We start from the raw sequence: 12,385 nt of genomic DNA, 5'->3' as shown, positions 1-12,385 counted from the left end.
TTTTTGGGTGGAAAGAGGGCTTAGGCTTAGGAGAAAACATATGGGACATTTTTGGGATAGGGGCTGGGGCACTCTGCTCCCCTCCTCCCAACCCAGAAAATCTGCCAGGTCATTTAACTACTGTAGCAATGAAAGACAAAAAGCAGCACACACCCCCTTTGAAATCATGTGCACCTGATGTTTATATACTGGGTGTATTTCTTTCCCAAGCGCTTTGTGTTCCCTTCTGCCTACTGTGTAATAAAACTGACGGTTCCTTACTTCAATAGCTCCAGGGTTTTGTGATCCAGGACAAGTCTGGGGTTTCCAGTTAGGTCTAGTTCCTGCAGCTTTGGAGGCAAGTTTTCAGGCAATGTGACTTCAGTCAGTTCATTGCAGCTCAGGTCCACACACTGAAGAAAAGGGAGGGGGAGAGGAGGAAATCAGAGAATGGACATGAGAAAACAGTTTGCTTTGATCACACGGCCTTCTACATTTTTGGCTAAATGGAATGGCATAAAATAGCGAAGGCCTGGGTTTCAAGAGGTGGTGGTAAACCAGGGTCTGGCCTGTACCACTTCAGACCACAGACAGGAGCAGACATGATAGAATACACCCACACCAAGCAACATTCTTACAAGTAAAAAAACGAATGCATTAATGAGAAGTATAGTCAAAAGCAGTGGTCTTCAACTGGTCCAGACCCGAGACCCACCTCGGACTCCCAACCTGCAACATGGGACCCACTTTCACAATTTTCTCCATGCCCAACATGCTGGGAGCAGCTTTGCCGCAACCCATCTGGACTGGTCTTGTGACCCACTTTTGGGTTGCGACCAACCAGTTGAAGACCACTGGTCTTGAACCTTCCTTCTTGAAATCTAAGTTGTGAACCTACACCTGAAGTTTGAACTAGTCCAATTCAGACATTGGATAGTTTCCAATACTGCTGCTGTGCCTCCACTGGTTCTGCTGCACTCACAGGACCCACTACCAGCGCAACAACAACATATGTTTCCTAGAGGAATCCTGAAATGCTAGTTTCTGGAAGCAACTTAGCAGTAGGTCCTGCTAACACGGAGGCAATGTTGGATACTGCCCACTGTTTTACTACTTCCTCTGACTTTTGAGGTAACTAGGCCAAAGCTGTCCTCAGTGCAGGGAGTTCTACAGGACTGCATTGCAAAAGCACCAGGTCCCTTTTAATATACATACTCCATAAAATAATCCTTAGGCAATGTTTCACACCATCAGAAGACATTGTTAAAAACGTATATTTCTCCCCCTCCCTACCCCACTTCAACCTTCATGCATGTTGCAGAACAAGAAGTAATTGCCTGCTTGTCTGTGTTATCAGAGTAATTATTCTCCTTAAGCTAATGGAGCACATCAGTGTTAAGTGAATTTTAATTAAAAGTAATTTCATGAGTACATAGATCGGGAGCCATTTGGGGAGAAGGATTCGTCTTAATTTAGACAGAACTATTGTCACCAACCATAAGCCCTCTGTATAGGGCAGGCTATTAAAAGAAAAGTGTATTCAAAAGCAGATTCAATCGCTAGTCTACACTGAAAAATCAAACAAAATCTAAGAAGTTACAGAGGAAAAGCAAACAAACAGTAATGAACTGGAACACTGCCAAACATATTCGACTACGTAGTGCATAGTCAAGTGGAAACACTAGTGATAACAGTAAAAAGAGGGGGGGGGAGAAAGAAAGGGGTTAGCAACACAGGAAAGGTATTATAGATAATAAAAGTCTAACTTGTTCAAAAGATTACTCACTCCTCTTGCATTGCAGAGATGCTTAATGAATTTATTGCAAGACGTGTCATTGTGAAAAAATCCAGAACACACAGAACATGAGTGGGGGGGAATGCAGGTTCAAAGCCATGTTCAACCTGCCAACCCTTCTTTCATGGCATTCCGACATAAGCTTTTGGGGTTGCACATTGTGTGACCCACAGAATGTTTTTGTTTCAGCTGCGCAGGTAGGCAATTTGCATTAGAAGTGGGCAAAGCTATTCCAAATTGACAGAGGCATGCCAGATGGCCCAGCTGGTTGCAAAGAGGGTGCCTTGTCCTGTCGAGGAAGCTGCAAGGTTCTTCCAAGACACAATGAAGCAAAATATCCCAATTTATAGCTTTGTGTTTTCCTTCATAACTTTATGTCCCCTCCCCTCACCTAGAGATGTGAAGGCCTGGAAAAAAACCCAGAAAAATTAGGAAAAAATTGGGGTTTTTTTTCCATTTTTCCCCTGAAGGCTTATTTCCCCCCCCCAAAAAAAAAATGGGGTAAAAATGAAGAAAATGGATTATGGAACGTTTTATTTTAGCATGATGAATAAATTGTTTAAGACATAAATAATTTCCTTTGTTACTAATGTTGATGGTTTCTTCAATTTTTGTTTTAATTGTTGTTTGCTTGCTCCTCATAAACTGGCAAAACCAAGGAGGTTCCTTACAGTTCAGGAGCTCATAGCTCCATTTGTTACAAGAAAAAAAAAAAGTAAAAATGTAAAAAAAACACCCAAATTCAATCTGTAATAATTGTTTGAATGCACTGTACTTTTAATATACCAAATGTGATCATTTTATGCCAAACCAACTCGTACATAAATACATTTTATGTTCCTAAAGTAACAAAGTGACTTTCAATCTGTAAAATGTGCTAATATTGCACACACACAAAAATAAATCTGAAAATTTCCATTTCCCCCGAAAAAAAAGTAGGGGGAAAAAACAGTTTTTTTCCCATGGTTTCAAAATTTCTGGACATTTTACATCTCTACCCCCACGCCGCCACAAAACACCCCGCCACTTCAAATATATTATTAGCTATCTGGAGTTGCCCAGCATCTCTCTCTCTCTCTCTCTCTCTGGATGCAGATAACATGGAATATTACTGGGACTCTCTAATGTAGCCTCACCACTGCATTGATCACATGAGAACTCTGACAACTGGGCTTCACCAAAAAAACCCCCAACCATTTCAGGATAAACCATTTAACACAAAATCTGTACCTTGATTTCACCGAGCTGCATGACTTCAGGAAAGACTTCGATGCAATTAGAATGCGCGATCACAGTGTGCATACGCCTACAGTTCATGATGGTTGTGGGAATGGATTTCAGCTTATTTCCACTAACGTCGATTTCTTCCAGCTCTTCAAGTTTGGCCATTTTACTACAAACAAAAACAAAGGGCATATTTTGATTTATTTTTAAGTACTCAAAAGCTTTTATCTCAGAACAATGGCTTTAAATGAACAGGCCAATTCCCTCCAAATCTGTTTGGCAACCTTTCCAGGCCTGGTTTCATCCTGGAGTGCAGCTGTTTGAACTAACATGAGACCATGGATGTGTCCATTGCAGAAGGTGGCAGCAGGTCTATTGGTAGCTGGCATTGGCTGGGTGGACAGGGGCTGCTGATATCATTTTCACTGGGGGAAGCGCTGGACAGATCACATCCCTCCACTCCAATTTCCCCACTCATAAAATGGAAGTAATAATGACCTCAAAGGGTTATTGTATACGGTCAAAGAAGCAAATCAGTGTTGTGCACACCATAAAAACATAGTTTGTTTCAGGCTCAAATATAGGAATTGGAAGGTGGCTTTGAAGACATTCAGCTCTCCTCCTGAATACAGGATCTATGCTGAGGATGCAACGACAGACTGCTCGGATCAGGAATAGCCAATGTCCGGGGGGTCGGGGGTCGCATTGCCTCCTTGAGAAGCTGCACTTCACTCCTGCCGAAATTGCTACTGCTGTTGAATTTGCTGCTCTGGAAGCAATAAAAGCGGAGATATTGCAAGGAAACAAAGTGCATGGGGAGGATGCACCGTGCTTGCAAGTCGAATTGCACTCCCAGGAGGCTTCCATGAAAAATCTCGTATCATTAAAAGGTGCCCTTGTTTCCACACAAAATCGGCGGCCGTTTTGCCACTGCCTGAGGAAATTCAGGAGCACCAGGGAGGCCACAAAAAAGCCCAAGGAGGACACATGTGGCCCTGTGCTGCCCACCCCTGCTTTAAATATTTCCAGGGAAAGAGAGACCACCACTTCCTGAGGCAGAGTATTCCACGGTCAAGCGACTCTTTCTGTTAAGAAGTTTCTCCAAACATTTAGCAAAAACTGCAATTTCTACCCACTGGTTCTAGCCTGGCCTTCTGGGGAAACAAAGCACAAGTCTGCTCCATCTTCTTCGGATACTTGAATACAAAATATGAATGCAACACGAGGACTCGCTGCACTGTGTACAGGACATGAGCTCTGCTCTTCTCCTACCTTAATGTCTGTCTTTAGTGCACTAGTGAATCAGAAGTGGACGCATCAGTCTTGCTCCTCCTACCAGCTTGCCTCCATGGGCGCTATTGCTGGAGCCTCCTCTTCTGGCTGGGAAATGAAGCACACTGCTGCCAGGGGCCCAAGAGATAAGCAGAGCCCAGTCCTCCCACCCAAGGCCCCAGGAGGAGACGTGCTTCATTTCCCAGCCAGAGGAGGCAGCAACACCAGCGGTAGATGAACGAGTGGGGAGGCCAGACAGACATTAGTTCAACAGTAGAGCTCATACCACATACTCATCTTCTGTATTTTTAAACATGTCCCTCTTGGGCCATATATTACAAAAACAGTCTCCTTTCATCACCACCCTACAGCTACTTGCATAAACACAAACACCCCAAGTGTTATGGGGAAATAGCCAGTGACAGAAGCCTCAAAAACAGCGCAGCTGCTATGAATACAAAATAGTGAACGGTCAACTTGGCTGAGAGAAACCCACCCCACCTCAGGCAGGGCTTTATGTGGATGTGGGGCTAGAGAGACTGGGAAGGCTAGGGTATTCACGTAAGAGGAAAAGATTATTTAAGGGGGGGGCGGGGGGGGGAGGAGAGAGATCCCACAGTGTCCGAAGGAAATGACTGGTGGGTAAAGGAAGAGAGGAGAAGGGTGAATTTCTCATAGAGGTTCAAAATATTCTTTGCCTGTAGCTACCTAATCATAAAATTTGTGCCTCCTGTCCATAGCTCTCAAGAACTGCATGCAGCTGTGTTACACTCTGCCTTAACTCTTGCACATGTCTAACAATGAGGCCAGCAGGCAGGCAGGCCACGTCTCCCTCTTCTTTCCAACCTTGCCCTTGGGCTTCCTGAACCGGCAGAAACTGCTATGGGCAAACTCACCTCTCTGCTTCCCTCTTTCTCAGGGTTGTTTTCTGTTTTTTAAATAAAACATGCCATGCATGTCTTCTTTCGTCCTTTGATCTGCCAGGCGCAGGCAAACAGCGAGCATCATCAGCCACTCTGCCTGCCTTTGTGTCCATAATACAAAAACGTTTTTCCCCTTCCTACAAGGATTACAGTCACATACATCTGTCCAGGCTAGCCAAGCTACGGCTTTGTGTATGAGAGAAAGTAATAGAGCCAGTGTGGTGTAGTGGCTAAAGTGTTGGACTAGGAGTCGGGAGATCTGGGTTCAAGTCCCCACTCGGCCATGGAAACCCACTGGGTGATCTCAGCCCAACCTACCTCACAGGGTTGTTGCTGTGGGGATAAAGTGGAGAGGAGGAGGATTATGTATGCCGCCTTGGATTCCTTTGAGGAAAAAAGGCGGGATATAAATGTAATAAATACATAAATAATACTGGCTTACTTCCCGCCTCCCCTTTTCAAAAGCTCCAACTACTATGCATATAAAAATGTTATGCCATGTAGAAACAAAATGTTTTGCTTCCCGAGATGAAGCTTAACTGATTTACTCACATACAGTCCATCTTAACCTTTCCTCTCTTTTTTCTCCATTCTGCTTGCTACCTCTGACTTTCCCTACCATTCCCTTCTATGTCATTGAATTTTAGATTATAAGCAACATGAGGCAAAGACCTCTCTCTCTCTCTCTCTCTCTCTCTCTCTCTCTCTCTCTCTCTCTCTGTGTGTGTGTGTGTGTGCGCGCGCTTTGGTTAGCCTTTAAAAGGGGCAGGCACATACAACAACACTGTATAATCAATATTAGAGCCATCAGTAACTATTTCAAAACTGTCCCGTAAACTGCAAAAACAGCCAATGCAACCGTGTTTTCCTACCTTGCGGGAAAGCTCTGCAGGCGATTGTAAGCCATATGCAGGATCTTCAGGTGCGGATGGCCCGTTAACAAGGGCACACATTTATCCGTGAGGTGATTGTTGGTCAAATACAGTTCCTGTAAAATGCTGCGCGTCTCTTCAGAAAGAGTGGCTGGAGGCAGCATTTCCAGTTTGTTGGCAGAAGCGTTCAGGTACCTCAAGCTGTAATACAAGGCATTTGTAGGTAAAATTTGTACTCTTGTTCATCTCGCTTAATTAAGAAACAACGGGGTTGAGGGGTGGGATGGGAAGAACCACTTGACCTATCACTGAATTGACAAAAGAAATTCAAAGAGTTCTAGACTAGAACTTTAAATGAATCAAAAGCACACATCAAGAAAGGAATCATGTAGGAAACAGCTTGAAATCCATGCGTGAGGATTACACATACTTAGTGCCATATCACCCTTTCCCCACCTGGTGCTTTCCAGGTATATCAGACTGCAACTCCCATCATCCCCATCCAGCATGGCACAAGATGGCTGGGGATGGTGAGAGTGGTAGTCCAAAAAATCTGGAGGGCAGTTGTAGTCCACGTTGGGGAAAGCTGTGCTACCTGGAAAAAAAATGGTAGGAAGCCATGATGCATACACCCAATGGAACAAACATTGGGCTAGTTCGGACAATCAAAATAAGCCACTTAATTAAATCATGGCTTGTACAGGATGCAATTTCCGTAACCACCGTGTAGTATTCTGGAGGCCTGATCTATTCAGGACCCTGTCAAAGTAGATTCTATGGATTGCCAAGATGAAATTAGACCACTTGTGAAAGGAATAACAGTTTATTGAGTTTGTTTGTTTTTAACAGACCCCAGAACAGCTGTTTTTATAGGGATACTGTTGTTTTTATGCTTTTTATGTTTTTAAACTTTGTATATTTGTTTTTAATCAGTAAACTTTTGTAAACCGCCCAGAGAGCTTCGGCTATGGGGCGGTATATAAATGCAACAAATAAATAAATAAATAAATTTATTGATAAGAAAATGGATGCAGAATAACACTGCAAAGAAAGCTCACACATCTCTTCAGCCCACAGAACTGGCAACTCTCAAAGGGCTGGCATTTGCTGGGGCCCCAAATCAACAGCAAACAGAGATTGTTCTTTCAAACCCCAAGTTCTCCAGGTTGGCGTGCATATTCCCTCTGGAGTGAGGCCAAATTGGTTAGGCCTCAGCTCTGTCATTTATACTCTTTCTGATATTCGAGTACGTGTTCCAAAGCGTTGCAGGAAGGTAATGAGTTACCTGTCCTATGACTAAGAAATTCGAACATTCCCAACATGGGTGGGGATCCTCTTCATTTCCTCAGCAAGATAGAATAGTAATGCAAACAGAGGAAATTAGGCAGCTGCATAATTACTACTACTACTACTACTACTACTACTAATAATAATAATAATAATAATAATAATAATAATAATAATAATTTATTTGTTACCTGCCTCTCCCTCTTGATCAAGGCGGGGTACAACACAAATAAAAACACCATAAAATACAGAAAACTAATTCAAACATTTAAAACCAGTGCATCATTAAAAGCAGCACACCATTAAAAAAGGCATCTTAAAATTCAGCTGGGTAGGCCTGAGGATTACATCATTATCAGCATCAGGCAGTTAGCAATCTTTCAAGTGTATTGGTGCCTAGTTGCTTGATACCCGTCTCTCCCTAGGAAAAGGCTGCAGAAGCTGACCAATATATCTAGGGCCTACTCTAAGAAGCAAGAAAACTGCCCTTTAAACAGGCCTTCATACATTTAATAAACACCATACAGTACAGCTGTGTAAGTTCAACACCAGACCTGACTCTTCACCATTTTTAGCTCGCTACACACTGCTTGGGCGTGTTGTGTCATCCGAATCTGGGCGGCGTGGCTTGTTGGAATGCGAAACAATCCCTCAATAAACCACGGTGGCTTCTTCTGATTGTGCAAACAAGGTCAGTGCATGTGGTGGCTTTTTCTGTGTTGGAAATGTGCAAACTGTAAAGTGGTACCAAGTGCAACCAAGGGACTCTCCAGCACTATTTGAGCTGTAGAGAGATAGCAGCAGCCGAGTTTTCAGACTTCACTATTTCCGAGCATCTAACAAAGTCTAGCATTTCCTTAACCAAAGTTAGACACGGTCCATTTTTCTCTTCCATTCTCAGTTGCATGATACCGAAAATTTGGCAGATGGGTTTCGTTTTTCTGAAAATCTCAATTATAATTTATAATTTAAACCATTCACATAATTGAGCATGAAAACATGTGGAGCACAGGTTTCACTACAAGGGCAGAATCCTAGTTTACAGGGCTTCTAGAATTCAGGAGCTAGCAAGTATTTCTTCCCACGGCTGTTTCCCCACTCTCTGACTCCCCCTGACCCCTGACCCATCATTCCCCACTTCTTTGCTCTCTCTCTAAATCTGGCAAATATTCAGATTTCTAAAATTACTGAAATACTGCAAACAAAACTATTCTTACAAATACTTTCAGTTTAATTCAAGTACAAATTTCGGGTTATCGTGGAAAACGGCTTACGGACAGGATATCTGAAACACTCCTCCTGCATGAACTTCCCCGAAACTTGCAATCTTCACCAGAGGCCCTGTTCTTTGCCTCCGATGCCCACCCCAGAAGAGAGGTTAGGCTGGTGGTTACAAAAGGCAGGGTTGTTCCTGTACCAGCACCTGTACGGTGGAACTCCTGTTTCCCAAGGAATTCAGATGGGTCCCACCTTTCTCTTACTTTAGGTGAGCAGTAAAAACTGCTCTACTCCTCCTGGGTTTCAGTGTATTTTAATGTTGCTCCCTGGTTTACTTTTATGATACATCCATTTTGCTTTTTAATTTAGTTGTTGTCAGTATCGTTGTTTCAAATTGTACATCGCCTTGATGGCCCTGGTGGGCACAAAGGCGATCTATAAATAATTTTAATACCTAACATGCAGATCATGTTTGCCCAGAGCAACTCCTGCATGCAGGAAATAGATCCCCTGAGGTGTTTGTAGGCAGTTTGCCAGTTCTGCTTGAATTCCAAGGACCCCGGCTGTGTGTTGTTTTTTGGTTTTAAAATCCTTAGCTGTCATGGTTGCAATGACATGCTTGAGGTTATGAAGGCAAACACATTTTTAAGAACATTCAAATTAAAAACAAAAACAAATGAAAATTCATTATATTTTCTATCTGGCATGTCCATATAGTCTACATGGTTGCATTCGTCCCTGTTCCTAAACCCCCACCTGCAAGGCCCAGCTCGAAGTTCCTCTATTTTAGCAAAATTAAAAGTTTAATAGAAAAATATTGTAGAATCAGTGTGATGTATTTTTCCCAATCCATAGTAGGCACAGGGAACCTCTTTCAGCCCAGAGCCAAATGAAATTGCAGGGGGGAAATCTCAGGGGCCACACTCCAGTGGTGGCAAAAGGAAGAATACAAAAAATAACAGCATATTTTAACTTAAAGCTCTTACTGTCAGCAGTTAAGACTTAGGAGAGGTACGTTGATCTTTTAGAATGGAGGGGAAATGCACAAAAGACGAGAAAACCAATCAGCGGTTGGGAGAAAGGGGTATGGCCAGAGGAAGGAGGCGTGGCCATCTGGGGAGTCACACAGCTTGACCTAAGGGTGTTGCTCCAGCAGGAACACCACTGCTTGTTGTCACGGTTTACGTTTTCTTACAGGAAGGAGACGGAATATAGGGCAGTGGAGCTAAGAATGGGCCCCATAGTGCAGATTGAAGGACACTCGGACTTAGTCTGTTCTGCCAATGAGAAATTAAAGTGGAGACAATCAGGAAGCTATCTGACAGAGGTGAAACAAGACTGTTTGCTTGAAAAACAACGAAGCAAATCAGGAAAACGAACAACAGTGGAAGTAACCCTTCGATTGCAACTTGAAATATTTGTGGTCTAGATGTTGGTATACTACCAGAAAAAAGGGCAGGGGAATATTAACAGTTCTCTCTTGAGATAAAGTATATATAGACATCTACACCAAATACTGAAAGATTTTACTAAAGAATAAATTCAACCCCCTCCCCCATAAATATATCCAACCCCACCAGCCTGTTGAAACTTGCCTTCTGCAAATAAAAGGACAAACACACGACTAAGCAGTCACGTGGATGGCACTGGGTCCCCCCACCCTCCCCATGTGTAAAAGCCTTTCCATTAAAAATAAAAACCTCCGGGAGCTGAAGAGAACTGAAACTAGGTTAGCTCTACACATTCCAGAGAAGTCATTCTCTCAGAAAAACAGAGCTTAATCATCAAGACCATTCATTATTTAACAAGAGCTGTGCGCCTTCACGGGGTCAGGCTGAGTGGGGATGGGGGAATTGAAGTTTACAAGGTTATGAGGAGAAGGGGGAAGCCACTTGACTTAATCCTTCCATCTAGTATCCGGAAACACATATGTCCATTCACAAATGACCGTAAAAATAAAATATCAGACTTGTGAATGCCCTTCATTCTAAAATAAAGCCAAACCGAATAAAGGCAAGAATCTTTCTCTCTACATCAAATTCTGATATGGGGGGGGGGGGGGGAAACTTTGGGGAAGAAAATGCATAGACAAGCAAGAAAATGCTCATATATGCATTTCTCTCAGTCCCACCAACATCCCAGGCACGCCTGATTGGTACGCAGGAGAGGGCCTTCTTGGTGGCTGCTCCAAGGCTCTGGAACTCCCCTTCCCAGGGAGGCTAGGCTGGCTCTCTCTGTCCTATACTTTCAGAGGCAGGCAAAAACTTTTTTGTTCTAGCAGGCTTTTGGAACTACTCTGGACCAGTGTTAATATATTGGATTCCCCCCTTTTAATCCGTTACTGTTTTTAAAAATGTTAACATGTTTTTAATTTTACTGCATGTTTAATTTTATTTAAACTTTTGTAAATGTATATTTATATGTTTTAATTGTACATGTTTTAATCTTGTAAACCGTCTTGAGTCCCAGTACTGGGGAAAAAGCATGATATAAATAAATATAATCAATCAATCAATAAAAATAATTGCATACTTTCTATTCTCCTATTTAGTTAACGGTCTTGATCAAAATACACACAAGCTTGCAAATATGTACCAGAGCTCCTCTTGCCTAGGCATTTTACCAATAGCTTCTGAATACCTCAATGTAGACTGGTGTAGAGAAAAATACCAAAGTCCTGCAGCATGTCGGTCTTCCTATGTGGTTGTCTGGACTAGGGGCAGTGAACACAACTGATTCAGTATTGGGTCACCAACCATCCCTCCACCTAAGGAATGAACCCTCTCACACGCAGGGTTTTTTACTCTGCCTGCAACAAGAAGTGGTTCCTTGTATGTATAGAACAGTCAGCACAGACCAAATACCACATTTTTAATGGAGACAGTTTCCATGCGTTGCTGCACCTCAGAGGGAAGACTTGCTGAGACACATAAAGTTCATACATGAATCTGTTCTAGGAAGGTATAGCTCAGGGGTAGGCAATCCGGTGCCCACCAGATGTTTTGTAGTACTACTCCCATAAGTCTTGACTATTGGCCATGGTGGATGGGGCTGATGGGAGCTGAAGTCCAAACATCTGGAGGAAACATGGTTGAGGAAGGCTGGTCTAAGTAATTTTAGACAGACCCCTCCTATCTTATATAAGAATACGGTAGTATTAAAGCTTATTGCTCAAGATCTACCAGACCAAATTTGCTCATTTTTATTGAAGCTTGAGCAGTGTAGATGTTTCAAAACGTTCTGCACTTTGAAAATATTCAAAGCTCGAGCTTTCAAACAGTATGTTTTGTGCCCTGGGCATGAGCCTGAGGCAGTCAGGGAACCACGGTTCCCATGTAGCCCCGCGCCACACAGGGCCACAGGGAGAAAAACACAAAGGTGGGGACGCAGGGCGGGCCTTGGGATTTCCAAGTCAACCCCGCTCTCAAAGCAGCCATATTGCTGACAGGGATGGTGGTGGAGGTGGCAGCCAATGCTCTGAGGCAGCGGAGGAGGAGGAGAAGAAGCAGCCCTGGGAAAAGCCAGGTTTTAAAATGTGGGGGAAGAGGGAAGGAAGCGGGCTTGAGGTCTGAGAGGAAGAAGCGAATGTCATTCAGCGGCAATGAGTGTGAGGAAGTGAGGCCAAAAGTCTTCATTAGCGTTGAAGAATAGCAACCTCCTTATTACTTCTGGAGGACTGACATAGTACATGTCAAGGAGCAGTACGTTTGGACCTGAGATTACTATTGCCCACAGTGACATGGGCTTTACGCTATTTTCAGAAAAGTCTGTTGTTGGCTGCCAGATTTCCCCCCTAACAAGCTAGAAATGCTGCT

The 12,385-nt window shown here is 43.3% G+C and overlaps 1 protein-coding gene across 1 annotated transcript in view; it reads right to left on the bottom strand.

The window, feature by feature from the left end:
* The window catches only part of PHLPP1 (PH domain and leucine rich repeat protein phosphatase 1), a 188,752-nt gene that overhangs the window by 19,571 nt on the left and 156,796 nt on the right, over nt 1–12,385 (bottom strand). The window contains exons 12-14 of the mRNA XM_063130009.1: nt 6,066–6,266; nt 3,005–3,167; nt 262–392 (exon numbers count right to left, since the gene is read on the bottom strand). Of these exons, the coding sequence (XP_062986079.1) occupies nt 262–392; nt 3,005–3,167; nt 6,066–6,266 (495 nt within the window). The remainder of the gene's footprint in view (nt 1–261; nt 393–3,004; nt 3,168–6,065; nt 6,267–12,385) is intronic.

Source organism: Elgaria multicarinata, chromosome 7 (assembly GCF_023053635.1).
Source record: "Elgaria multicarinata webbii isolate HBS135686 ecotype San Diego chromosome 7, rElgMul1.1.pri, whole genome shotgun sequence".
Taxonomy (NCBI): Eukaryota; Metazoa; Chordata; class Lepidosauria; order Squamata; family Anguidae; genus Elgaria; species Elgaria multicarinata.
This window is presented reverse-complemented; position numbering and strand designations above follow the sequence as displayed.